General features: G+C 42.6%; 2 protein-coding genes and 1 pseudogene across 2 annotated transcripts; 1 reads left to right on the top strand and 2 right to left on the bottom strand.

Annotated features, from left to right (window-relative positions):
* LOC102515958 overlaps positions 1–14,189 on the top strand; it is a 36,643-nt pseudogene extending 22,454 nt beyond the window's left edge.
* LOC116659976 (serine/arginine repetitive matrix protein 1-like) lies at positions 6,101–18,298 on the bottom strand. Its single transcript, XM_032468388.1, has 4 exons — positions 18,277–18,298; positions 13,884–17,291; positions 11,217–11,298; positions 6,101–6,435 (listed from the first exon to the last, which is right to left on the bottom strand). Exons 1-2 carry the CDS (start codon positions 18,296–18,298, stop codon positions 15,598–15,600), a joined length of 1,716 nt encoding a protein of 571 aa, XP_032324279.1. The 3' UTR covers positions 6,101–6,435; positions 11,217–11,298; positions 13,884–15,597.
* A 3,868-nt stretch (positions 18,299–22,166) lies between these two features.
* LOC116659975 (serine/arginine repetitive matrix protein 1-like) lies at positions 22,167–26,694 on the bottom strand. The gene is made up of 5 exons (XM_032468387.1): positions 26,677–26,694; positions 24,136–25,459; positions 23,103–24,089; positions 22,576–22,768; positions 22,167–22,188 (listed from the first exon to the last, which is right to left on the bottom strand). The coding sequence occupies exons 1-5, from the start codon at positions 26,692–26,694 to the stop codon at positions 22,167–22,169; spliced, it is 2,544 nt and encodes an 847-aa protein (XP_032324278.1).
* Positions 26,695–27,891: the final 1,197 nt, after the last annotated feature.

The following is a 27,891-nucleotide window of genomic DNA, read 5'->3' as shown; positions in this document are numbered from 1 at the left end:
TCTTTCCTTTCTCTTAAATCTTCTTCTCTCTTGCTGGCTATTGGTTTTCAGTCTTCTTTGCTAGATCTTGAGCACTCTGTCACGGGTTTTTCTCTTCTATACTTGCTCCCTTGGTGATCTAATCCTTTCCTAGGGTTTTAAATTCTATCGCTGCCCCCATGAATCTTAAACACATATCTCTGTCACTACTGTTCTGGAAAGACAACTGCACAGTATTGCTGGTGATTAGAAATTCATTGTGTTAAGACAGATTTATCAGCGCTTCCTGATGGTGAACCCATGGAGAACTGGGAAGAATGGTGCACCCAGAGGGGGCATGGATGCTCTGCACCCTTTCCCCATACTGTGCCCCATGCAACTCTTTTCTCTGGCTGTTCCTGAGTTACAAAAGTTAAATCTCAGAGCCATACCCTAGATGATGTTAACAAATGTATCATAGCCTTGAGAGATCAGGATGCTGGTAATTTAGACCTTGCTGCAGGTGCTATCAGAGTATGGGCAGCAAGAGTTCACGTTGTCATAGGTGAAATGGACAGTTAGGAGCCAGGGACGTTTACTGAAGGAGTGAGGAGAAATGTTAACACCCTTATAAGTACTGTAATTCTTGAGTGTGTGACACACGTGAATTTTGCCTTGGAAACCTTAAGTAAAAACTCTGGGTGTGTTTGATGCTGATCCATTTGTAGATATCTCAAAGCAGATCTATGATATATTTCATGATATCAGACGTTCAGTCGTGATGATTTGAACCTCAGAGGAACTGGAAGATGTTTCTGACCTGGAAGAGGATTGCCAGGTCTGCTGTCACAACAGCATTCAGACTGGAGGGAAAACTGACTGGGCTAAGATAACTCAAACACCTAAGGCATAAAAAGAAAAAAAGTGCTGAGCAAATGGCTGATTTCAAGAAAGTAAAGAGTAAGCTGGGTGCAGAAATTGAGACATGGATGATACAAGCAACGATGTCACTGTTCTGGCCAAGAAGATGTGGATGATCATGATGCAGATGACAGACTTCACAAGGGCAAAGGACCACCACAGCATAAACTGATGTGATCTATGTGGCTAAAATTATATCAGAAGTATCAAGGACATGAGTCCTTGCTTGGCATATATCTAGACCCATCACATAAGCAGCTCTTGTAGGACTGCTGGGACAGATTAAGTTCTACTCTCACCACCTGAAAATGTGTAGTCAAGTTAAAGCTAAGACCCAGTGCGTGGGTAGGAGAGGTGATCGTGTCAGCTTTGGACAGCATCCCTTCCCTCATCCAAGCAACTAAAATTTAATGTTCTAATGCAAACTATGAAAATGTCTTTTGTGGCCTCTATTAGGGTCATCAGAATTCAAAGTCCTGCTGGGCCCTGGTGCCCAGTTGTGATGAGGAGAATGAAGACCCTTGCAAAAAATCCTTGATTAAAAGAGAGAATCCATAGGAAATTCCTGCAGATGAGGCTCAGAAAAGAAAAAAATCCACCCAGTAAAGTGATGAGTGAATTTAGGGAAAGACGTATCTGGAAGCCATTCATGCAACCAGTGAGCCTCTTCTGGTGCTTTTCTTGCCCTGTCACCCAGCCCAGATTATTCCCTCAGCACTGTTGTGCCAGCACCAGTGCTCATCCCAGTCCTGCAGCCGTCATCAGCCCCCCTGCTGCCTTTGTCAAGGGGCCACTCACGCCATGTCATTGGACTCCTCTGAGTGTCCACCAAATTCCTGTGAGCTGAAAAACAGGGCGTCTCCACGGCACAGCTCTTCTATTCTCCTCACTACTGCTCTCCTTGGAGTGAGAAAGGGCTGCAATTGGTAAATAATTAATGTGCCCAAAACACGTCCTTGATTGCTATTCTCAAAATTTTCATCCTAGGAGAGGATAAAGCAGATCAGTCTGCAAAGACTCAAAGCTCATCCTCAGTCTTCACTAGGAGTTTTGTCTGAACCCCTCTTGCTACTGAAATGAAGCTTTCCCTCTAACTCTGTTTTCTTCTGTAATTGTCCTTGGTTTATAGTCCCAGTTTCCCGTGGCATATATCTACTTGAAGTTAGTCCTTCAAGTGTCCCAATGTGCAGAGCATATGTGGACATCAGGTTTATTTGCTACAGGTGGCAAAGTACCTTCACAGGCTGAGTAGACAAAAGAAAGTGTGTTGAATTTGGGTTCAAGGAAATATGTGTTCCAGCTGTATTGTTTACTAGCTGCGTATATTTGTGTAATTTTTAAACCCTTTTTGATATCTCAGTTCAGTGTCTGTAATTCCCAAAACTGTATATTAAGGTCAACTTTATGGGGCTATTGTAAGGGCTACATAAAAATGATATAGCCAGCATTTGGCAAATGGTAACTGTTAAAACTTTTATTGAACACTAATAAAAGTAAAAATAATTAATTTTTACTAAGTCATGACTATGTATTTTAAAAGTAGATATTTGCCTTCATTCAGTCTTCATTCCTCAGCCTTTCTCCATTGAACCTGATTTTATTCAACTTTATCTTGACAGATGTTTGATTTGGCTGCTTCTTCCCCTGTTTCAGGGTTTAAATTACCCTTTTTGGTGTTACTAATAAAAACCTGGGTCAGGTCCAAAATATTTGTAAACTTTATACTAAAACTTGTTAACCTTTTTTTTCTTGTGCAGGAAAATCTCTCATATTTATAAATATGATGATGATTCTTCCTTGTAACATTTTCTGGCTCTAAAAGTAGTGCATACCATTGCAGAAATTTTAAAAATTACATATGCACAAAGAAGAACATAAAATCATTCACAAACCAACTAAACAGAGGTAATCAGTTAAGAATTTGACATACAGACTTCTATAAAGTTTGTATAAATGTAATCAAAATGTAAGCCTACTGTACTATTTTGTAACAGGTCCATTAAAAAAAAAAACTTGTTAATGAAGGGTGACACATCATGCTAGGAGAAAACTTCCACAGCGTCATTTTAATGAATACATGATATTTATAAAATGGATACAGTTTAATTTATTTAACAGCATTTATACTGTAGGATTGGCTACTTTCCATTTTTGTTATAATAAACAATGCTACAATGAGCATTATATACATAAATCTTTATGCACATCCTTGATCATTTCTTTACAATAAATTATAGAAACAAAATTGCTGTGTCAAAGCATATGCATATTTTATTTATTTATTGTAACCTAGTTTTTAATCATAAAATAATAAACACAATTCGGAAAAAGTCAGTATTGAAACATTAAAAAAAAAAAAAAAAAGAATAGTAACAGGGTGCTCTCACCTGGTATCCCACTTGAGAGATAAACACTATTAACTCACTTAAGTTTTTTTGTATTTTTTTCTGCAATTCTTTCTTAATATGCAAGCATACTTAAAAATACACATTTATCTTTGTTAATATGCAGGGCTCATAATACATATACTCTTTTGAATTCTTACTTTTTACTTAATGTACTTGAAAAATAGTTACCAAAAATGGTTTTGCCTCTTTCTTATAACCTGTTATACAGTATTTCATAACATGAATGTACACTATTTTATGTAACCAATCCTCTTCTGACAAACACTGAGATTATTATCTTTGCCTTTGTAAGCAGTGTTGTGATGCACATCCTTCTACAACTCTCTTTGTAAACTTTGAAAGTATCTTTATAGGAGAGAGATTTAACAGCAGAAGTGTTGAGTCAAATAATGTGTATAGTCTAAAGTTTGGTAGTGCCGATAAGTATTTTGTGACATTTTAATATTCAACTCAGTATTGCTATTTTCTTGAAATATTATTAGAGATATAATGTCAATAAAACAATGAATGCATTTTGAAATACAAAGATTATCTTCTCAGAATATTAAACAGTTTTAGAGTTCTTTCCATGCAACTAGCACACTCTATTTGGAGACTTCAAATAATTCTAAATGTAATGGTAAACAGAAATGTTCACTTTCAGTTGAAAATGTTGAAAAGTGCTCTTTTTCAGAATACTTTTGAATTTACAAATCATGCTGTGTTATTTCATTATTTAATGCTAGTGCAAAATACCTTCCTTATCCACTACCATTTTCTGTTCACATTTACATTATATAAACTACTGTGGACATCAGGCCACTATCTGCTTAATGTTGCTCAGCCATTCAACAAATATTTAACAAGTGTCTACTCTATGCAAAATCCCATACTAGTTGTCGGGGCTGTAACAACAGATCAAAAAAACAAAAATACCAGATTATTCGTGGTATTTATGTTCTAATGGAGGGGGAAGCAAATTAAATAAGTAAAATATAGATTGTGAAAGATAACAATTAATGCTAAGAAAACAAAGTAAAGCAGATGAGAAGACTAAGAAGTGTTTGGTGGGAGGTGGTACAATTCTAAGTGTAGGAGCTAGAGAAACAAATCACTTAGAATGGATACTTGAAGAGACATCTGAAGGAGTGACAGTTTGATTAATGAAGCTAGGTGTGATGGTCAATGTCATGTGTCCATTTAGCCAGGCCACAACCCCCAGTTATTTAATCAAATACTTATCAACATTTTACCATGATAGTACTTTGAAGATGGGATTAAATTTCAAAATCAGTTGACTCTCATCTGAATAATAAGAAATATGACCCATGGACCTCAGCTTCACCACTTGCCTGAGAGCTTCAAACTGCCCTTCCTGAGAGCATAGCCTGCAGACTTTGATTCCCTTAACCAGCCCTCACAATAGGCTACTACCTTATAATTTCTTTAATATATACTATCTCTTACTGGTTCTTTTTCTGTGGCTAAAGCTTAACAGATATACTGGGTACACTAGATAATACAGAAATATTTTGAGATTTTATGCTATGAGTTGCATGAGTGGCCAAAACATACATATGACTTAGAATTATTATGTCTAACAGCACAATGACCTTTGAATGAATCCTAACCCTGGACACCTTGTGTTTCATCCTAGGATCTTTTTAGACACCCTCAAGAGTTGATAAAACAACTATACAGACAAACAATAAGTTACAGAAGAACTAAACAACACCATTAACCAATAGGCCCCAGTCAACATTCATAGAACATTCTACCTAACAACCCTAGAATATATTCCTTTCAATAAAGGTGCAAAATCACTGTAATAGAGGAAATATATCTGTCCCAAAACATGTGCTAAAGCAAGTGAACCACTATAGGTTAAAACAAAACAAAACAAAACAACCCTTAAATTAAATCTTATACCTTATACCAAACAAAACAAAACAAAACAAAACAAAACAAAACAAACAAACAAAAAAAACCCCCCAAAAAACCAAAAAAAACCACAACTTAAAATGGGTCATGAACTTAGAACATAAAATGTAAAACCAAGCAACATATAAAAAAGGAGACCTTGTTACCAGAAAATGTGGTTTATATAAGGAAAAAATAGTAAATTGAACCTTAAAATTAAAAAAAAAAATTATCTGCAAAAGACCCTGTTACGAGACTGAAAAGACAAGCTACATATTTTGTTTGTTTCATTATAAAGTTCCTTTTATTTAAACAATTGTCAAATATTAGTAATAATGCAGGATTAAGAGTAGTTAATTAACAACTGGGAAATTATAAGGAAAATATCATTATTGTGTTAGAAAATACAGCATTCAGCAGAGCAGCCTTCAAGAGTAAAGGTACAGACATCTATGCTTCTGAACAGACCGAACAGCACAGCCCAACGTGAGTCAAAGAAGACAGAAAAAAAAGGAGGAAGGGGCTACAGGAGGCAAAGCATTTTATTCCAGTGTCCCCAAAATTGACTGTGGAAGTAAAAAGTTTCTGTATTAAAAAAGTTTATATAAATTACATGAATTACAATTTTCATAAAAGTCAAAATGAAATGTTCTGCATAGGACAAAAGATATGCCTAAGCAACACATCGTGTTTGCACAAGGCCACTGGGTGTCACGGGTTATTAGTGATGCACGGAAAAGCCTAAGTCTGCGGCAGACCGAGCAGAGATTTTAGTTTGCTATTCTATAGCCCCATGATTGTAAACTAGTCTTTCTATACAAAAGCTCTGATGACATACAGAGTTTTGCATAGGAACTCTTCTGCTTCTGGTTGGCACGTCATCTACTTTTTAATATGTGAAATTAATACAGACATTTGTGAGAGGTTGTGCAAAACTATTGTATTTACAAAAATGGCACAAAAGTGAATTCAACAGTCAATGCACAAACACACTTCATTCACATCTTCAGCAACAAAAGGCATCCTAACACTGCAGCACTGAGGACGAATACCAGCTTCAGCAACAGCTGTTAAGCACTAGTCACATAGTTACACGAGGACGGGCAAGTATTGCCCAAGTAAAATTCTATTGTTAAAGCTGAAACAGATTTAAGGCCATTCAGGTTCAAGCACAGGATACAAATCTTCTGGAGCCCCATCTATGTGTTTGACATATGTGACCTTTCTTCTGACTTGTGGTCTTAAACTTCTATTTTACAAAATCCAAATGAAAAATACAGAAGAAATCAATACAACAGAGGTTATATTAAATAAGAGTAACATAAAAAGCTAAAATTAAGATGAATTAAAGAAAGCCATAACATTAAAATCGTAAAACTTGCTTGTTACTTGTTGGAACCAGCCCTACATTATGAGTAATATATACAATTATTTTCAAGTAGATTGATTATTTTATGTTGCTCTAACATGCTCTTTTCATCAGTGCACTGCTAAACTAATAAAAAAAAAAAAAACCCTACACATGTATATTCCTTTACAATAGCAGCGCACACTACCGCTACCTACAAAGCAGTCAGTCTCAAATGACCTAGTGAATGAAAGGAAACAAAAAGCAGAGAAGTAGCATATTAAGGAGAAATAACAGGAATTGGAGGATTCATGCAGTACAGCTCTTATAATCATCTCTATTTTATCTTTTGATTAATGCTCAAAAGTGACAGAAAACTACCTGCAAACAAAACCCAGACGTGAAAAAGTTATTCGTTGTAATGTTTTTCCTGAAAGAAAATTATTAAAAATTTGTGAAAGTGATCATACCCCGATGCCCATGAGGCTTAAATGATTGGGAACATATGGTCAGACTGAAATGTGATGGTGACCTCTAGTTGCCCAATGTACGTTGGGTTAATTTTCATTCTTTGCGCCAAGGAACCAGGTAGGTTAAAAGGACTGGGTGTCAGTAGGAGAGAAGGAGTTGGGGAAAGACCAAGGGCAAGAAGGATCATGGGTGGATGGGAGCTCAAAAGAAGTATCTAGGACCATTACACAATAAGGATTTAATGGCTTAAATAGAAGGCATAATAGATGATTGAGGAGAGACATCAGACACCAAAAGAGCAGAGGAACATAATGTTAGAAGAATGCTGGAGAAGGCAAAATTTCCATCATTTAAAAAGTGGGAGAAGCTCCATTATCTGAAAGGTGGGCAAACGCCAGTAAGCCTTTGCATGTCTGGTGATGAAATACGTGGCTGTGAAGGATAGATCACGCTTGGTTTCCCATCACGTGCTTTTTAAACATATATTCTGTGCCAACTTGTTATCTCTAGGCCCCTTAAATGATGCCACAAGCCCAAGGAAACACATATTGAAGTTATGTTTAAATCCTCTGAGATTTATTAGACTAATGTCTAAAATTGATCAAGAGAACTCCACTTCCATCCTCACTGATTTCTGGTTTATCACAAATCACAGCTCCAAACAATTACTTTAAGATTAGACACTGATTCTGTATAACCCATCTCTGATGATGATTTGTGCACACATCCTTCTCCTTGACCTTAGTGCTTTCCTTTGGAAAGGCTTCGAACACTTAATCTTTCCTTCCTCCTACATTCTGCTCCAGCCCTACTGGACTGACCATCAGGTAAGGGCAACACAAACACTGCACAGGGAGGAACTTAGATAGGGTGAGAAGATAGGAGAAAAGCAGAGACACTTTCAGAAAGAAAGAATAAACAAGATGGTTCTTGCACCCAACATAACTTGCACTTAAGTAGAGAATATGTATAAAGAACACTAGACAATATAAAAATGGCAAAAACTGAAAATTTCGAGTGTTTTCTGAACTCTGACCTAGTATGTTGAAGTTGTAGTAGGAAGGGCAGCTTTTGGATCACAGAAGCACTGAACACGTTTTCTATGGGAGAAGGCTGGGTGGGGAGGGACATGGCTAAGTGCTGTTCTAGCAGTGTGGTTGCAAGTCGAACACATTCTTTAGTCTAAAGGAGAACGTGTGCTCTGTGCCCATTGTTTCTCATACAAGACATTAGAGCGTGTTGTGTTATCATGAATAAAGGAAAAGATGATTTCAAGGCCTGCAGCTTATTCTGTTACTTTCAGTAAACCATTCAACTTTTCTGAAGCTCAGATATTTTTATCTAAAGAAATGAAAACTTCCTAATTATTAGAATAAAATGTGATGAGATCATGTATGTTAATATGTAGGAGGATTGAATAAATGAACAAGTAGGCCTTATCTTCCTGTCAAAATAGCATATTTACAACTAACTGGTGTATTATTCACTTCGGGTTAAAGCTTTGTCCGTATTGAGAGAGAGACATGTTATGACGCCTCTTTTAGGCCAACTAAACTGAGACCTAACCTGACTCTGACTCTGTGAGGCGTGGCTATGCCGCTAAGTTGGACAGCGGACTGTGCAGGGCTGTGGTGGTACAACGGTATCTGAAATGCTGTGTATGCACTGGGTTGGCTGTTTGATCCTGTCCTACTTTACAGCAACTGAGATGACCGGCACCTACATTTCTGCACGATATTTTAGATGTCATCCTTTAAAAATGTTTCTATTTGTGACAGGCAATATTTAGCATTTATCTTCCTCTTGTCAGAGTATTTCCAATTACATTTTAGAAAATTCTTTAATTTACTCATTCAATTAAGTATGCAGCCATTATAAAGTGGTTTTTCCTAGATGAAGCATTTGGGTAATTGGCTGCCTCAAAAGTCAATATAGAACCACATGTTAACAACAAGTATCTGTGAAAGACAGGATTGTGGACAATATTGTCACTTTGTGTGTGGTTGTCTGTGTGTGTGTGAATTCTGTTTCTTTAAACTATTTTTAAAAGAAGATAGTATAATATTAAGTGGATTTGATTAATTGAATAAAAATAAAATGTTTCTTAAGTATTCTTATTTCACAATATTCCATATGGAGAAGGAATGAGATAGCCATTGAAATATTCTTTTCTGGTATGCATGGTATTTGCCTAAAACATGCCTACTATGTTTGATTCAGCTTTATGAAGAAAAGGAATGAATTTGTTGAGATAGTTACTCCAGAGGAGGAAATGGAAAATACGTGTAGTTTACTACCCATAACACTAGCTAATGTTTATTGAGCATTGATCATACCAGGGGTTTTACATCTATTATCTTATTTTATTTTCATAAGGTCTCATAGAACAGATGGGCTTCAACAGCCCCGCTATAGGACTAAAGTTTAGATACCCACCAAGCTGAACTTGGCAGATTCTCTGGGCACGTGTATCCAGGATCTAGAGGTCCAGCAGAGGAGAATTTTACTGATTTGGCTGCATGTATAAATAAATATAAACAAATCTAGCTTCACTTCTCAATCTTTCCCTACCCCTGACTCTCAAATCTGTTTCTGAATTATTTCAGAACATAAGCCACTTTATCTTTAAAAATATAATTTAAATCACATCAACCTCCTGTTTAAAACAATATTCCACTGAAATTAGAATAAAGCCCACGCTCCGTCACATGGCCCACAAGCCTGTGCCGCGTCTGTCTCCTTACTGCCTCCCTGACCTTGACGAGGACTCTTCTCTTTCTTGCCATAATGGCCTTGTTTTAAGTGTGCACTGCTCACTGCTGTTTCAGGTCCTTTACAATGGATATTCTCACTTCCTGTTCTGACCCGGCACCTTTATCACTGCTCACTGTTTTTGACCATTCAGTTCTTTGTTTAAATATCATCTCCACAGAGAGGGTGTAAGATCACCCATTCCATATAATCTTAACCAAAGCAAACTTTCTTCCCTCCACCTTAATGCTCTCTATCCCCCATACTGTTAATTTCTTTTCTTTTTAGTACTTATCATTATTTAAAATTATTTTATATATTTGTTCATGTTTATCATTTGTCTTTCCCAGCTTAAGCAGGCCAGGGGTTTTACCCATCTTATTATTGACTCTCTCATCAGGACCTAGAACTGTGTCTGAAATGAAACAAACAAATCTACAACATATTAAATGAATGAATAGATAAAATTGATGTGACATCAAATAAATATATTCAGAAATATCTTCATTCTTGGACTCACATGGCCTTAATACTGTGAAAGATCTAAAAAGACTCACCTGCTTTAGAAAGCTTTCTCAGTTAGATGCTTCATATCACATGTTTATTAAGCTTATGTCTCAGTTTGCCCAGGAGTAGGAAGTGCATTAACTCCCAGTGTAAACCATAACATAAATAATCACCTTGAGGTGGTTCTGGCTGCTAGAAAATTCTTCCTAAGATTGAGGTGAAAAGTGTGTGCCTTTTTAGCCTAAAGTCATGCATGAGACTACCCACTGGGACCACGGAAGTCTTAAGACCTCAGTTATTTGATAAGCATTGTAATATACATTGTGAATCTTATCGTCTGCAGGACAAGACATCATAAGTACATTTAACTGATTTTTTTATAAGATGTCCTTTTATTGTTTTTTATATATATTCCTTTCTGGACATCTCTCATTTTGACTATATGTCTTCTACATTGTGGGACATGAAATTTGTGGTAAACATAATTGATTGTCCTGTCGCCTGCAGGTAAATGTTTAACCACTGACTCTCCTAGTCCTGACGTGAATGTTGGTTAACATGCTGGTTTACTTTAGTGAATAAGATGAAACCGACACAGTAAAGACCTAAGTCTTTGTTCTTTCATCAGCATCATGGCTCAATGTAGCTTACACGTGCACTACAGTATCTTAACACATAATTCCTGATAGCTTAAGGGGATACCTGATAATACTGGTTGAGTTTGTGGCTCGTTTTCAGGTATATGGAAGACACAGGGCTAGCCAAACTCGATCCCCAATCAAGTCTACGACACCCACAGCTTCTCAGTAGGAAGGAGAGCCTGAGTGTGGAGTCTAGGCATGGGTAGCTTGCTTAATTCCAAAGTCTCAGCCTTGGCAAGTAGCCTGGGCTATGGACAAGCATTGACCTTATTTTTCCTTTTTTTAAACTTAAGAAAATAGTTCACACAATACCTTCCCAGCAATGCATCCCATCCTGATTGAGACAGAAAATCGCGGCTCTTTTGAAGTTTTTCTTCTAGGCAGGTTTCCTTTCCTGTTAGAAACAAAGAAACAACACAGATTTAATTTTAAAGAAGATGTGTCCAAAATTCTCCTTTAGGAATGAGGAAGTCCTATGTTCCAGTTCTACGGCAATGCAGTCTCATTCTTGAGAATGTGAGCTTTCACTGCAGTCCTGGATTTTAGTCCCAGCTCTGTCACTTGGCCAACTGCTTAACCTTTCAGAGGCTCAATTCCTTCGTGTTTAAAATGGGAAAACTAAAATTCAGCTATATTTTATAGCTGAATCTGCAATTAATGTCTTCTTTGTTTTCTAGCAATGAGCAAAAAAAAAAAAAAAAAAAAAAAAGGGAAAGGGGAGAAGAAGGGAGCCCAGACAGCAACTGAATGGAATCCTGCACACCTACTTGGCCAGAGGGAGGTGCTATCAGGAACCTATACAGGGTCCTAGTTAATGCTAATAAGCACATCCTGTTGGATTGATTTCTTGTTTATTAGCCAAAGATAATTCTTGCATTTTAAACTAAAAGTGTACTACAACTGTCATTAGCCTTGTCAAACTGCTAAATTTGAAAAATGCTAGTACAATTTTCATTTCAAAAATCACAATATTTCCTTGATCCTTCCCAACATCCTTTCTCTTTACTGCTGCTTGCTGAAGGGCATATTACCTTTTAAATTCTGCATCTTTGTTTCATAGCGCACCCTCATTTGCATTCCTAAAATCCGATGTTTCTTTCATAGAACACAGTATCCTAATTAAAATATTAAAAGATGCTTTTTGAATGAAGAGAATTTACACTGCCATAAAAAATGCTCAGAGTGATGCAGGATGTTTCCGTTTTATATTTCAATGACTCTTTCTCTCTAAATTATTTCTAGTTATGTAGTTAACCCTCTCAGCCTTCAGGGTGTATTAAAACTGTGGAAGAGGAACAGGCAACAAAAAGAATTGAAGCAAAAAGAGTTGACGTCATAGTAAAATTCTGAAAAAAAATCAATGTATTTATTTTCCAATTAACTCCCACCAAGGTGTCTTATTTTCTTGATTGATTGTTTCATTTGACCTCCTTCAATTTTCAGGGCAGGACTAAGCACATCTTGGGTTTGCAGCTCAGCAGCTCATTGTTTTACTGTTTGTGGAAATCTAATCCCTTGTTTCATTTGACTTTCTTTCCTTTCTTGATCTCCATTCTCATCCCACTCACTTTTACTGAGACGTTTGAAACCCTTACAATTTTCTTTTAAATATCTTTTGTAATTATACGTACTTTAAGTTAACTAAATGATGCCTTATTCTATTTCCTACTCTCTTAACTCAACACTATGATTCTGAGGTCTGGATATTATTGCTGAATGTATCTGTATATTCTAGATATATTTGTCAAACATTTGTAGACATTTTTTCTATTCTGTATTTTACAATTACCTCTATTGTGTCACTTCATAAAAATAAATTTGGTGTTTTTTTAAGTCCAAGTTATCCTTTGTCTTCCTTATATGCTTATACTTCCTTATATGGTTAGACCTCTGGGTCTTCTCAACCTAAAAGTTGTGTAGCCTCAGCCAATCAGATATTTTCTATTTTCCTCTTCCTTGCTCTTTATTCTTGATCCTATAAAAATTTCTTGCCTTCTGCCCATTTTGCAGTTCTCTGCAATATGACAGTCCACTTCATGAAGTGTTAAATAAAATTTGTTTATATTATTTAAATTATCTTCTTTAATGATTTTAACAGTTGAATGAAGTAAAAAGAAATAAATTTAGTTTAATGTGAATCTACTGTATATTATAGACTTTACCTAGAACATTTAAATGATTTCACCAAGAATTATGTTGTTAAATTTGAAACAAATTCCAAGTCTGAGTGGAATAAATAAAACTTCTTCTGAGGTCTAGAATCTGATAATGCCAATCGAAATAAAGTAAGAAGAGAGAGCAAATCAAAAGTACCTGTGGGAAAAAATATCTTTCTTGGTAGATTCTTCAATTTATTTGGAAAAGGGTCAGGCAAAATATTAACCGGTAGTATGTGTGTTTTAATTTTGAGGTTTCAGATTCATTCAAAACCACAGGAATTTACAAGTAAGAAAAGGAGGAAAATACGTAATTCTTTTGATAATTAAAAATTTATGAAACAAAATCAAGAAAAATACATAATTAGGCCTTCTAAACCAACTGAAGAAGTTTAATTCATTATACTTCCTCAGATCTCGAGCAACTTCTTATAAATCTGATATGAAATCAAAGAAAAATAATAATATGTTCCTTTATACTCTTATACTCTTTCTTATATTCCCTTTTTGGTTAATCTTACCACATTTACTTAGGGAACCAGACCAGAATAAGGAAGCACTTCCATTTCCCAAGTTATAAGTATCTTGTAAAATGCATACTTGGAAATAGATCCCCACTAAATTACACTTGTTAAATGAATGAGTAAGTAAATAGAAGGCCATCGAAGTCTACTATCGGAACTAGATAAAGACTAGAGAAGTAGTGTGTCATTTTTTTTAAATTGCCCTAAGAATTTGAGAATACACAGACCCACATGAAAATACATTCTTCCTCAGTTGAGTAATTAAATCAGGTTATGTATGTATGTAAACCAACAGCTACCTTGTCTGTGCTACATTCGAGCTCCGTTTTTCTGCTGAATTTGGCGCCGCAATCTCGGGGCAGCGGCGGCTTGGGCGGCGGCTTGGGCGGCGGCTTGGGCGGCGGCTTGGGCGGCGGCTTGGGCGGCGGCTTGGGCGGCGGCTTGGGCGGCGGCTTGGGCGGCGGCTTGGGCGGCGGCTTGGGCGGCGGCGGACCGTGCGCATACGCGCAGCCTCCCTCCCCCGCCGTCCCGCCTGCGCAGTCGCGGCCACAGCTATTGGCAAGTTTCCTCTCAGCTGCCGAGGAAGCGACTCCGGGCGGAATTGAGGAGAACCCGCCCCTACAGTGTGGAGGGCCGGAACGGACAGGGCCCTCTTCCCTTTTAAAAATGTCTCAGCAGAGAACTAAGTCCATTATGGTTTTAATGAAATGTCCTGAAGGACTGGGGGAGAAAATGCACTTTCCTTCCGTGAAGAAACACCACGCAGGAGGAGCGTGGAGGAGAAGGCGCGGACGTTCCAAAGAAGCCGAAACTCAGACTGCCTGTCGGGGAGGACGCGCTGAGCCTGCGAAGGTAAGAAGCTGCTTTTCTGTTCTGGCTCCTTTCTACTTTGTACCAGAACTACCGTCACTAAATTGTATACGTTTTCAGATAAGTCTTTAGAAAACAAAATCTTAAGTCTTAACAAAGTTCATTCTGCTACAAACTCTTAATTTTTGTTGTTTAATTAGAAGGTACTTCTAACACATTTGATCCAAAGCTCTCATTAAAACCAGCAGGAAAAGCTTTAATGCCAATCATGCAGAAACTACGTGGTTTGACAAATTCTTTTTAATGATCTTGTAAACATATTAAAAGCAGTTTCAGGCCAAGAAATGTAAATAAGATTAACCAATTTATACTTATATAAACACATAGCATAAGAATTACATTAAAAATTAAACACCATTAAAATCATTTTTGTAAGTAAAGTTATGTCCCTTGCATTGAACTAAAAGAATTGTATTTATTTTTTTCTACCAAATGTTTATCACTGTTCATAGATATAAATTAGTAAATTCCTGTGATTTAAAACTCTTAATTAAACTTTAGGATATTTTTTCTTTTAAAGTTTAATATAAAGTGATAAGAATATATATATACACACACAAAGAAAAAGGTAACTAGCTGTAATTTTGAAATTATAATGCATTTTTTTGGCTTTCATCAGAAAAATATCATGGAATGAAATATTTATATCAAAACCAACATTTATTTCATTTATTTCATCAGTTATATTTGTGGCCCAGTAATCCAATCTTGAGACATTTTTCTAATTTATGTATGTAATTTAAGGAGTTTAAAATTTGCCTAGTGCCTATTTCAACATTTGTCACTTTATGAATTGTGAGGTGATATATTTACATGGAAAGAAACTTGATGAGTCATTGTATTAAAGCCGTAATTATAAACCATTAACTTGAAATAAGTATAACTTACTCTTTTGAAAAACTTTAAGAATCCCTAATGTAGTTCAGATGAAAAGATTTTCTGTAGATGGAACCCTTCTGTTGCCAGAATTGCCTTCTATACTTGATGATTTTAAGTTTCTACTCTTTATAGCACCATACTATAATTTTAATAGAACAGCAGATGAAATCTATTATTTTTTATGAATTAGATTGGCTTAGTTTAGAATCTATTCCTTAGAATTCAGTTGCATGCTGTGAGAATTTAACCGTTTTCAGAGCCATATTAAAATACAAGATTACTCCCCCCCCCCCCCAGCATTGGAGTAGATTTTTGGTAAATACAGATCAGGACCCAATTCTGGTTCCTTTCTGAGAAGCTTGGGCGTCTTGGGCGGCTTGGGCGGCTTGAGCGGCTTGAGAGGCTTGGGAGGCCTGAGCGGCTTGGGCGGCTTGAGGTGCTTGGGCGGCTTGATCGCCTTGAGCGGTGTGTCGGCGGCGGCTTCTGCGGCTTGAGCGGCTTGGGCGGCGGCGGCTTGGTCGGCTTGGGCGGCTTAAGCGGCTTGGGCAGCTTGAGCGGCTTGAGCGTTGTGGGGCGGCGGCTTGAGCGGCTTGAGCGGCTTTGGCGGCTTGGGCGGCTTGAGCGGCTTGAGAGGCTTGGGAGGCCTGAGCGGCTTGGGCGGCTTGAGGTGCTTGGGCGGCTTGATCGGCTTGAGCGGTGTGTCGGCGGCGGCTTCTGCGGCTTGAGCGGCTTGGGCGGCGGCGGCTTGGTCGGCTTGGTCGGCTTAAGCGGCTTTGGCAGCTTTAGCGGCTTGAGCGTTGTGGCGGAGGCCGCTTGAGCGGCTTGAGCGGCTTTGGCGGCCTGAGCGGCTTGAGCGGCTTGGGCGGCGGCTTGGGCAGCGGCTTGAGCTTTGTGGCGGCGGCGGCTTGAGCGTTTTGGGCGGCTTGAGCGCCTTGTGCGGCTTGTGCGGCTTGGGCGGCTGGAGCGGCTTGAGCGGCTTGGGCGTCTTGAGCGCCTTGGGCAGCTTGAGCGGCTTGAGCGGGGTGGCGGCGGCGGCTTGGGCGGCATGGGCGGCTGTGGCTTGGGCAGCTTGAGCGGCTTGAGCGGCTTGAGAGGCTTGGGAGGCCTGAGCGGCTTGGGCGGCTTCAGCGGCGCGGCTTTTCGTCTTGAGAGGTTTGTGCGGCGTCTTGAGCGGCTTGGGCGGCCTGAGCGGCTTAAGCGGCTTGCGCGGCTTGGGCGGCGGCTTGGGCAGCTTGAGCGGCTTGATCGTTGTGGCGGCGGCGGCTTGGGCGTCTTGAGCGGCTCGAGCGTTGTGGCGGCGGCGGCTTGGTCGGCTTGGGCGGCCAGAGCGGTTGAGCGGCTTGAGCGGTGTGTCGGCGTCGCCTTGAGCGGCTTGGGCGGCTTAAGCGGCTTTGGCAGCTTGAGCGGCTTGAGCGTTGTGGCGGCGGCCGCTTGGACTGCTTGAGCGGCTTTGGCGGCCTGAGCGGCTTGAGCGGCTTGGGCAGCGGCTTGAGCTTTGTGGCGGCGGCGGCTTGAGCGGTTTGGGCGTCTTGAGCGACTTGGGCGGCTTGGGCGGCTTGGGCGGCTTGAGCGGCTTGAGCGGCTTGGGCGTCTTGAGCGCCTTGGGCGGCTTGGGCGGCTTGGGCAGCTTGAGCGGCTTGAGCGGGGTGGCGTCTGCGGCTTTGTCGGCTTGAGCGGCTTGAGAGGTTTGAGAGGCTTGGGAGGCCTGAGCGGCTTGGGCGGCTTCAGCGGCGCGGCTTCGGCGTCTTGAGAGGTTTGTGCGTCGGCTTGAGCGGCTCGAGCGGCTTGAGCGGCTTGGGCAGCTTGAGCGGCTTGGGCGTTGTGGCGGCGGCGTCTTGGGCGGCTTGAGCGGCTTGGGCGGCGGCTTGGGCGGCTAGGGCGGCTTGGGCGGCTAGGGCGGCTTGAGCGGCTTGAGCGGGTTGAGCGGTTTGTCGGCGGCGGCTTGGGCGGCTTGGGCGCTTTAGGATTTTTTTATGAGTGCTCTTAAAAGTTGTTCTTTTTTGACATTTGATAGAGTGGAAGTGTTTTAAATATATAGATTTTTGTTCATGTATAGATAATCTGTGTTGTTTTTAAACATGGATGTGTGTAATATGTTATTTTAGAGTTTTGAAATAAAATTTTTACCAGAGTATATCCAGTAAGCTTTGTCCATCACTGTAAGGATGTTAGCTCTAATTCTTAGGGAAAAATTTTTTAAATCTGTTTTTATATATAGTGGCTAACATTTCTAAATCTGAAACTCCAAATTTAACCCTTCCCACCTGTTTCCCACAGTAAGCATAAGATTGTTTTCTATGTCTGTGAGTTTCTGTTTTGTAGATGAGTTATAGTGCCTTTTTTCCTTTTTTTTTTTTTTAAAGATTGCACATACGAGTGATATCATATGGTATTTTTCTTTCTCTTTCTGGCTTATTTCACCTAGAATGATGATCTTTAGGTCCATCATGTTGCTGCAAATAGCATTATTTTGTCTTTTTTATGGCTGAGTGGTATTCCTTTGTATAAATATTGTATTTATAATATATATGCACATATACGTTATGAAAAATAAAAGAACATATTCTGTTTATATTATTAAATTAACAATAATTTAGAATAATGTAAATAGAATATATATAACAATTTAACAATAAGTACAAAAAAGTTAACCAAATGGAAAGATAGGGGAAACTAAGATGAAGTTAACTCCGTGTTTACACTTCGAAAAAAAGGAAATCTCATTGCTTTCAACTTAATCACTTGTAGTTTAAATTAGTATATTTACCCCAAAATACTATTTTGAAATTTGACAACTTGAAAAAAAAATATGATGTGAAGACCTGTAGAATGACTTGGAAAATCAGATTGAGTCTTGTCTGTTGTATTGTTGTAATCTATAATAAAGGAAGAGATTAAAAATTCAGTCCAATATCTCTTTCAGAAGAAAAGAATTTAGTTTACCCAGACTCTTTACTTTGTCCATATCGAAGCGTTTATACATTGTTAAACATAAAGTTTTCCATTATGTTGACTGATTCGGCATCTTAAGAATGTCCCTCTCAGTAGATGTCAGCACAATGGGATTTTAAAAAGCTGTTGTTTTGAGTGATGATCATCGAGGGAAAGAAACATGACGTTTCTCAGAGAAGTATATACCATTTCAGTAAAATGTAAGATTAGCTCCTGGTGGTGGAGAGAAATGCATAGTGACGTCAAACATATGAAATCCTTATAATGAGGTCTTGAATATTTGCTCATAGGGGAAAGAAAGAGATAAAGAGAGATTATTTCAAGGTATTTTATGTATTTAAGAGAAATAATGTTTCTCAGTGCTGTTGTAGTCCTCAAAACACAGTGAAGGTCACTGCAGTAGGAAATGTCTCTGCTGATTTAGATAAATGTGGCCTCACTCCAATATATTCTGTTTTTCCTTTTATCCGATTGAAAACCTACCACAGGTTTTTACTGTAGGTTGTCAGACAGAGCACAGATATTTTATAAACCATAGTGGGCTTAAGTTGGCACCAACTTTTAGCATTTAGGGCAGTTTACTTCATGATTTAAAATGCTTCCCCCCTCCCTTCTTTATGACAACGCACAATACAGATGTTCCTGTTTTGAAAAGCTAATGTTAATGATATCTCCCAATCCATGTGCTGGTATTAGTACACAGGTCTGAGGTAATAGGTCATTCATTATTTCATGAATGAAGATGAATATGGAGATGTGCTCTGGGTGAGTAGTTTACATTAAAAAAGGCACTCAATAAAATGGCCTTTTAAAAACTCGATGATTCTCATGTTTAATTTATGCCTATGCTGTCTGCTTGCCATAATAAAATAAATAAGGAAAAGTCAGACATAAAAATCTGTAATGTAATGAAAAAAACTTTGAAACTTAAAAATTGTTTTTTTAGGATTACTCTAAACCAGACACTGTGAGATAAGTTTAAAATAAACGCAGTCTTTAATTTGCATGAGAATCCTGTATGTGGGCTTATTGTTGTTACTATTTTTTAGATCAGGAGAATTTTCCCAAAGCCTCGTTATCTAGTGAGTACCAAAGGGCGATTCAGACCTGGATGCAATAATTTCAGTCTATACTTCTAACGACTGTTCCACTGATAATTTGGATAAAATGTAAATGAAGAGATAAAATTAGTAATAGAAAGTTGTAGGTAGAGGACTAAAGAAAGAAAGGATACAATGATCAATAAAACTAAATTAAAAACACAGGGAACTATATTCAATATCTTGTAGTAACTTGTGAAAAAGAATATGGAAATCAATATATGTATGTTCATGTATGACTGAAGCATTGTGCTGTACACCAGAAATTGACACATTGCAAACTGACTATACTTTAATAAAAATATATATTAAAAATTAAAAATCAAATGTAAAAATTAGAGAAAATGTAAAACCAGTATTTAGTGAAATACTTAATATTTAATAAAATAGTTAATGAGTTAGTAATAATATTTAACTAAATATATTGCAACTCTGACCAAAAGCATTACATTTTATTTGAACCAGGTTACAAGAAAGGAAATAGACTGTTAAGAGAATAAAATTACATTAAAAGAAAAAAAAAACAAAACAGCAACATGAAGTGTAAACTTTAACACACCGACCTAATTCAGGAGCAACAAAGATTGCACGGTGGTCAGGATTCCAGTTCTCTGCCTGGGTCCTTCATTCTCTCAGGCACATAGGCACTCCTTAATCTATTTTGGGTGTTTTCCTCGCTGTAGGCACTAACATAGGCGCTGGAGTTTCCCAGGTACACAAACCAGACCCAGTCCCCTCCCCTGATGGAGCTTACATTCCATTAGCCTTGTTGATGATGAATACATTCATAAGTAAAGTGTATGCCCTAAGTGCTTGGGGCGGGCAGTGTAGAGGAGGACGGGGGATGCTAGGAGACTGTAGCTTTAAAATAAGGTGATCATGATCAGGGAAGACCTTAGCTTTAAAATAAGGTGATCATGATCAGGGAAGACCTTACACAGAAGCTGGTACTTGAGGAAAGAACTGGAGAAAGTTTTTGCGTATCTAGAAGAAAAAACTATTTCAATCAGAAAGGATTGGAGAGGTAAGTTCCCTGAGTTTACAGGGTGTTGAAAATCCTTCAAAGAAAGCAAAGAGGCCTAGTTAGTTTCCTGTAGCTGCTGTAGCAGGTCACCACGAATGTGGTGGCCTAAGACAACAGAAATTCATCTTCTCACAGTTCTGGAGGCCAGAACTTTGAAATAAAGGCGTTGTGCCAAACTTTCCCTGGTGACTGCAGGGGAGATACCATTTCCTGCTCCTCCAGATCCTGGTGGCTGTAACAGGTGTTGCTTGGTTTGTGGCTGTATCACACTCAGTATATATCTGAGTGATACAGATATATACTCTCCGTCTCTGTCTTCATATCATCTTTTCTTCAGCTCTCTCAAAACTGCTTTTCTTTTATAAGGATACATATAATTGCATTTATGGCCACTCAGATAATCAAGGATAAGCAGATCCTCTATTGACCCTTAATTTAATCACCTCTTTTGTCCTCTAAGGTAGAATTCACAAGTTCAGTTGATTTGAGATGAATACCCTTTGGTGGTGGTGAGTGGGGGACATTTCCCTGCTGACTTCCCCAAGTCAGGCTCTTTTTCTACTAAAAAGGAGAGGGGGGTGTGGTTGGTTGTTGCAAACTTCTTGGTGTAGGAGTTCTTTGTTCTGGGAACCCTTTGCAGCTGTCCACGTGGGTCAGGTCAGGGTGCCCCTGTAAAACCTCCAACAAAACAAAGGTTGTTTTCTATTCTGCAACTTGTTGCCTTTGTAGGAGTGCAGAAGTGCTGACATCCTTAAAGGTCAGAGCCCCAAGAATAGTCTCTCCTGTCTATTTCAGGCTAAAGGCAACATTGTTTTCTAAAAGGTGCAGAGCTGGCAAGACTAAGCCTAGAGAACAGAGCACAGGGCTAAAGGAACAGGAACAGATCTAATATGGAGTCTGGTTTGTTCTTTTCTCCTACAGTGCCTTTTGGTGAGAGGTAAGAGGATGTGTCTGGGTGGGTCCTCCTCTGCCCTAGGCTGGGGTTTGGGCAGGAGCCCTGCCAGGTTCACCTGTAACTTGGACCTGATCTCCCACAAAGTAGCAATTATAGGTGGTTAAAAGGACCTGTCAAAGTCCCTTCAATTGCTGGTAAACTATATGGGGGGGAGGAGGGCAGGGGAAGTCTCATTGGCCAGTCAGCAGTCTCTCGGGATGCAAGGGACCAGTGTCGTGGCGGTTTCTAAGGTGGCCAGGCCAACACAGGTGCCTCCTTGGCTCTTTAGCTGTGGGCTCCTAATATGGACACTTTTAAATCTCCCGTCCCTCTTCCCTCTGTCCCAGAGCCTCATGCACATGGCCCACCTCCTGTCTATCCCCCTGTGCTCAGCCGCACTCCCCCCCCCCCGCAGGTCCCTGTGCCCAGTGCCTCCACCCTACGGGTCCTGATCACTATCTGGGCCATCAACCACCTAAGGCCCACAGGCCAGTGATGGGCAACCAGGGACCACCCTGACCCGCCAGCTCAGACGAGGCACAGGGCGCCAGGGTCAGGGCGCCCGGGAATTGGAACCGCTTCCAGCCAGGCCACTGGAGCCCTGTGGTCTCTGAAAGTAGCTGTACCGGATCGTGACACTGTACTGTACCCGCTGGGGGCCGTCCTATAGTGACCTGAGCCCGGACTTCCCTGCCCCATCTGAGGGTGAGAGGTGAGGAGGCGGTCAGCTCCGGGTTGGGGTGGACTTGGAGAGAGGGGGGATCCCGCGGTGAGGAGTAAGGGGCCAGTCGGGGTGGAATTGACCCAGCTGAGGGGTGACCGATCATTTCGGGATGTTGGGGGTCCTGGGGTGAGGCATGAGGGGTGAGCTTGGGGTGTGGGGGCCATAGCTTAGCTTAGTAGCCTAGCGGGGTGGAGAGTGGGGATGGGGACTTCGGTGTGGGGAGGAGGAGCCCTGTCTTGGGGGTATGGTGGGAGACTGGGCCTGGCTAGGGGTGGGGGGGACAGTGATGGGGTGGGGAGGGGAGGTGAGCAAGGGGTAGTGGAGTTGAATGTGGTCTGACCCGGGGCGGGACCTGGTCGGTGCTGGAGTGGGGGCGTTAAGGATGGAGACCCGCCTCGTCTGGCCCCCCTCGGCCCGACTCGCCAGGTCCTACACAGCAGGAGCCCCAGCCGGAGGGTGCGGGCTGCTGGAGGGAGGAGGAGAGGCGCGCCTGCGCGGACGCACAGACCCGCGGACGCGGGAGCCAACCCAGAGGTTGTGGAAGCCGAGTGGGAGCTGGATTCTCCTGGGCCAGCTCCCGAAGAAGAAGGCGGCCTGGGGACTGGGCTGCCGCTTGCCGTCGCCTCTGCTGCCGCCGCCGGGCAGGTAAGGGGGCGCTGGTGGAGGCGTGCAGGTCGCGGAGCCGGCGGGTGAGGCCTGGGCTGCGCAGTTGGGCGTGGGTGAGGCTCAGGCCGCGGCGCCTTTCAGGACCCTGAGGCGGGCGCCCCCCCCCCCGGTAGTCCCTGAACCCCGCGTCTGCGCTGCTTTTTGTATTTGGGTTTTGGGAAAGCAGGGGCACCCCCGGGAGGGGAAAGCCGCCGGACAGCCCCGGAACACCTCCGACCGGCCCTTAGGTGATGGTCTGTTCCCGGGAGGCGGGTGCGGTGCGGTGCGGTCGCGATGGGACGGGCTGCCCCGTGCGAGTCCCTGAATTTGTTTCCTATTCCCCCAATGCTTGGGGCGGCCTTTGCCCATGTACGCGGGGTGCACGTTTACCGGTCAGCGGCTTGAGCGGTGTGGCGGCGGCGGCTTGGGTGGCTTGAGCGGCTTGGGCGGCGGCTTGGGCGGCGGCTTGGGCGGCGGCTTGGGCAGCTTGAGCGGCTCGAGCGTTGTGGCGGCGGCCGCTTGGTCGGCTTGAGCGGCTTGTGTGGCTTGAGCGACTTGAGCGAGGTGGCGGCGGCGGCTTGGGCGGCTTGAGCGGCTTGGGCGGCTTGGGCGGCTTGAGCGGCTTGAGAGGCTTGGGAGGCCTGAGCGGCTTGTGAGGCTTGGGAGGCTTGGGAGGCCTGGGAGGCTTGGGAGGCCTGAGCGGCTTGAGCGGCTTGGTCGACGGCTTGGGCAGCGGCTTGAGCTTTGTGGCGGCGGCGGCTTCTGTGGCTTGTGCGGATGAGCGACTTGGGCGCCGGCGGCTTGGTCGGCTTGAGCGGCTTGAGCGGCTTGACCGGTGTGGCGGCGATGGCTTGAGCGGCTTGTGCGTCGGCTTGTGCAGCTTGAGCGGCTTGAGCGTTGTGGCGGCGGCCGCTTGGGCGGCTTGAGCGGCTTTGGCGGCCTGAGCGTCTTGAGCGGCTTGGGCGGCGGCTTGGGCAGCGGCTTGAGCTTTGTGGCGTCGGCGGCTTGAGCGGTTAGGGCGTCTTGAGCGGCTTGGGCGCCTTGGGCGGCTTGAGCGTTGTGGCGGCGGCGGCTTGAAGCGGCTTGGGCGTCTTGAGCGCCTTGTGCAGCTTGAGCGGCTTGAGCGGGGTGGCGGCGGCGGCTTGGGCGTCTTGGGCGGCTGTGGCTTGGGCGGCTTGAGCGGCTTGAGAGGCTTGGGAGGCCTGAGCGGCTTGGGCGTCTTCAGCGGCGCGGCTTCGGCGTCTTGAGAGGTTTGTGCGCGGCTTGAGCGGCTTGGGCGGCCTGATCGGCTTGAGCGGCTTGAGCGGCTTGGGCGGCGTCTTGGGCAGCTTGAACGGCTTGAGCGGGGTGGCGGCGGCGGCTTGAGCGGCTTGGGCGCTTGAGGGGCTTTAGAGGATTGGGAGGCCTGAGCGGCTTGAGCGACTTGAGCGGTGTGGCGGCGGCGCCTTGGGCGCCTTGGGCGGCGGGTTGTGCAGCTTGAGCGGCTTGAGCGTTGTGGCGGCGGCCGCTTGGGCGGCTTGAGCGGCTTGGGCGGCCTGAGCGGCTTGAGCGGCTTGGGCGGCGGCTTGGTCAGCGTCTTGAGCTTTGTGGCGGCGGCGACTTGTGTGGCTTGTGCGAATGAGCGACTTGGGCGGCGGCGGCTTGGTCGGCTTGGGCGGCTTGAGCGGCTTGGGCGTCTTGACCGGTGTGGCGGCGCTGGCTTGAGCGGCTTGGGCGTCGGCTTGTGCAGCTTGAGCGGCTTGGGCGTTGTGGCGGCGGCCGCTTGGGCGGCTTGACCGGCTTGGGCGGCTTGACCGGCTTGGGCGGCCTGAGCGGCTTGAGCGTTTTGGGCGGCTTGAGCGCCTTGTGCGGCTTGTGCGGCTTGGGCGGCTGGAGCGGCTTGAGCGGCTTGGGCGTCTTGAGCGCCTTGTGCAGCTTGAGCGGCTTGAGCGGGGTGGCGGCGGCGGCTTGAGCGGCTTGGGCGGCTTAAGCGGCTTTGGCAGCTTGAGCGGCTTGAGCGGCTTGAGAGGCTTGGGAGGCCTGAGCGGCTTGGGCGGCTTCAGCGGCGTGGCTTTTCGTCTTGAGAGGTTTGTGCGGCGTCTTGAGCGGCTTGGGCGGCCTGAGCGGCTTAAGCGGCTTGAGCGGCTTGGGCGGCGGCTTGGGCACTTGAGCGGCTTGATCGTTGTGGCGGCGGCGGCTTGGGCGTCTTGAGCGGCTCGAGCGTTGTGGCGGCGGCGGCTTGGGCGTCTTGAGCGGCTCGAGCGTTGTGGCGACGGCGGCTTGGTCGGCTTGGGCGGCCAGAGCGGTTGAGCGGCTTGAGCGGTGTGTCGGCGTCGCCTTGAGCGGCTTGGGCGGCTTAAGCGGCTTTGGCAGCTTGAGCGGCTTGAGCGGCTTGGGCAGCGGCTTGAGCTTTGTGGCGGCGGCGGCTTGAGCGGTTTGGGCGTCTTGAGCGACTTGGGCGGCTTGGGCGTCTTGAGCGGCTTGAGCGGCTTGGTCGTCTTGAGCGCCTTGGGCGGCTTGGGCGGCTTGGGCAGCTTGAGCGGCTTGAGCGGCTTGAGCGGGGTGGCGTCTGCGGCTTTGTCGGCTTGAGCGGCTTGAGAGGTTTGAGAGGCTTGGTAGGCCTGAGCGTCTTGGGCGGCTTCAGCGGCGCGGCTTCGACGTCTTGAGAGGTTTGTGCGTCGGCTTGAGCGGCTCGAGCGGCTTGAGCGTCTTGGGCAGCTTGAGCGGCTTGGGCGTTGTGGCGGCGTCGTCTTGGTCGGCTTGGGCGGCTAGGGCGGCTAGGGCGGCTTGAGCGGCTTGAGCGGGTTGAGTGGCTTGGGCGGCCTGAGCGGCTTGATACTCGAGATACTCTTCTGCATCTAAATGTTTTGGCTATTCTCAGGCTTTCACCTTTTCATACATTTTTAGACCCAGTTGGCAAATTGATTTAAATATCACTGTGATTGGCATTAGAATTGTGTTAAATCTACAGATGAATTGAAAATACTTGAAATCTATACAACATTGAGACTTCCTCTTCATGAATATGATCTTTCAATCCATTTTTAAATTTTAAGTATTTAAATTATTTTTATTGAAGTATAGTCAGTTACAATGTGTCAGTTTCTGGTATACAGCATAATGGTTCAGTCATACTTATACATACATATACTGGTTTTCATATTCATTTTCATTATAGGTTATTACAAGGTATTGAGTATAGTTTCCTGTGCTATACAGTATGAACTTGTTGTTTATCTGTTTTACAAATAGTAAATATTTGCGAATCTCCAACTCCCAATTTATTTCTTCCCATTCCCTCCCTGCCATAACCATAAGTTTGTTCACTATGTCTGTGAGTCTGTTTCTGTTTTGTAGATAAGTTCATTAGTGTCAATTTATTTATATCCATTTTATGGTTTTATTAGTGTATTTTGTATATTTGTAAAAGTTTTTATCACAGATAATTAAATTTATTCTTAGTAAATTTTTTTCTGGTAAATGGTATCTATTTTTAAGAAAAATCTTTACTAGTTATATGTTGCTGGTATACAAAATACAATTGATTTTTTATGTTGACTTTCTGTAAAACACTTTGCTAAGCTCTTTCACTAATTCTAATTTTTCTGGAATTACTTTAAGCTTTATACATAATTATATAAACTATTAATATTATTCTTACTTTCTGATATTTATAACATTTATCTTCTCTTGTTCAGTGGTTTGAGTTTTCAGTGTCAAATAGAACATCAAGAATGTGTGTCTTCACCTTGTTTTTGATATTTATTTTACTATTAAGTACACTGTTCTTACTGGTTTTGAGTCAAAACTTTCTATCCATTTAAGGAAATTTCCTTCATTTTTCAGATTATGTGAGTTTTTACAATGATTGAATTGAATTGTATCAAATTATATTTTCTGTTCAAACAAACTATTAACCTTTTTTCCTCCATTGTCAATAGGTGAATTACAGTTAGAGGTTATAAATCTTAAACTACCGAGGTACCTGTGGTAGTTCAATCATCATGCATTTTTTTGTGTATACAGCAGGCCTTGGTTATGCTACTGTTTTGTGGATTGGGTTTTGTTTCATGGGTGGATTTGGTCTATAAATTTCCTTTTCTGGTTCAGCCTGCTAAGGGAGTAGGGGGTTAGTATTACATTTCTTTCTCTGGAGTAGTTTTCTGTTGATTTGCAATCTTGGGAGTTCCCTGGATGAAATTCAAAACTGCTCCCTGTAAACAGAAGGTGAAGAAGGAGTCAGATCACACCAGATTGATAGGTGGCAGGTTTAATATGTAAAGCACGCTACACACGAGGCTTGTCTTGGCAGTGACAAGGCAAGTAGATCTCCACACATGCCCACCAGAGTCTTAAGAGTTTATAGAGAGGGCTTAACTGGGTTCAGTCATCTACACCATCCAGAGAGTCCCAACAGCACCGTGCTCTCTTCAGGCTGTGTCTTTGAGGTGGCTTCTAGCATGGGAACAGTGGGTAGAACATAAATTCCAAGGACAGGGTAGGGGTGAGGAGTCCCCCATTGCCTGGGCCCAGTTCTTGGGTCAACCAGTAGTCATATCCTCTGGAAGACCCCCTCCAACCTCTGCATAGACTGAAATGATTTGTTTCTTGGAAGTTTAGTGAGATTCCTTTGCCCAACTGCCTGGGACTAGTACTTATTTGTAGGACATTTCATTATGATATTATTTTTTAAATATTTGTATAGGTTTTCAACCTTTTAATTTTCCCCCCATTCTTAAAGTACTATTCCCATATAGTAAAATGCACAGATCTTAATGTGCATCTTGATGAGTTTTGACTAAAACATACCTATCCTTTCAACCAAATGTAGAATAATTCCTTCACCCCACATGTTTCCTTCATGCCACTTTCCAGCCAGTCCAACCCCCCAGCCTTCTATTCTCAACAAGCAACCACTCTTACGAATTCCAACATCATATAGTATCTTTGTCACTAAGATTTTATATTAATGGAAAATCTACTTTTGTTTCTGTTTCTTTTGTTCAGTATGTCTATGAGATAACCCATGCTGTTGTGTCAATCATTCTTTTTTTTAATGGAGGTACTGGGGATTGAACCCAGGACCTCATGCATGCTAAGCTAAGCATGTGTTCTATCACTGCGCCATACCCTCCCCCTGTTGTGTCAATCAGTAACTAATCCCTTTCTCTTTTTGTATAAACTTTGTCTTTTTCCTTGG

The sequence above is a fragment of the Camelus ferus genome, chromosome 26 (assembly GCF_009834535.1).
Source record: "Camelus ferus isolate YT-003-E chromosome 26, BCGSAC_Cfer_1.0, whole genome shotgun sequence".
Taxonomy (NCBI): Eukaryota; Metazoa; Chordata; class Mammalia; order Artiodactyla; family Camelidae; genus Camelus; species Camelus ferus.
The sequence above is the reverse complement of the archived record's forward strand: the minus strand, read 5'-3'. Positions and strand labels throughout refer to the sequence as shown.

What these genes read in the sequence shown, in the direction of transcription:
- LOC116659976 (XM_032468388.1), bottom strand. Translation starts at nt 18,298, where the DNA reads ATGGACAAAGTAAAGAGTCTGG. An exon ending in GGACAAAGTAAAGAGTCTGG is followed by an intron (nt 17,292 to 18,276) that starts GTAAACTAAATT and finishes AAAATCCTAAAG; the next exon opens with CGCCCAAGCCGCCCAAGCCG.
- LOC116659975 (XM_032468387.1), bottom strand. An exon ending in GCCGCCGCCACACCGCTCAA is followed by an intron (nt 24,090 to 24,135) that starts GTCGCTCAAGCC and finishes AAGCCCCTCAAG; the next exon opens with CGCCCAAGCCGCTCAAGCCG. An exon ending in GTTGGCTCCCGCGTCCGCGG is followed by an intron (nt 22,189 to 22,575) that starts GTCTGTGCGTCC and finishes GCCTCACCCCAG; the next exon opens with GACCCCCAACATCCCGAAAT.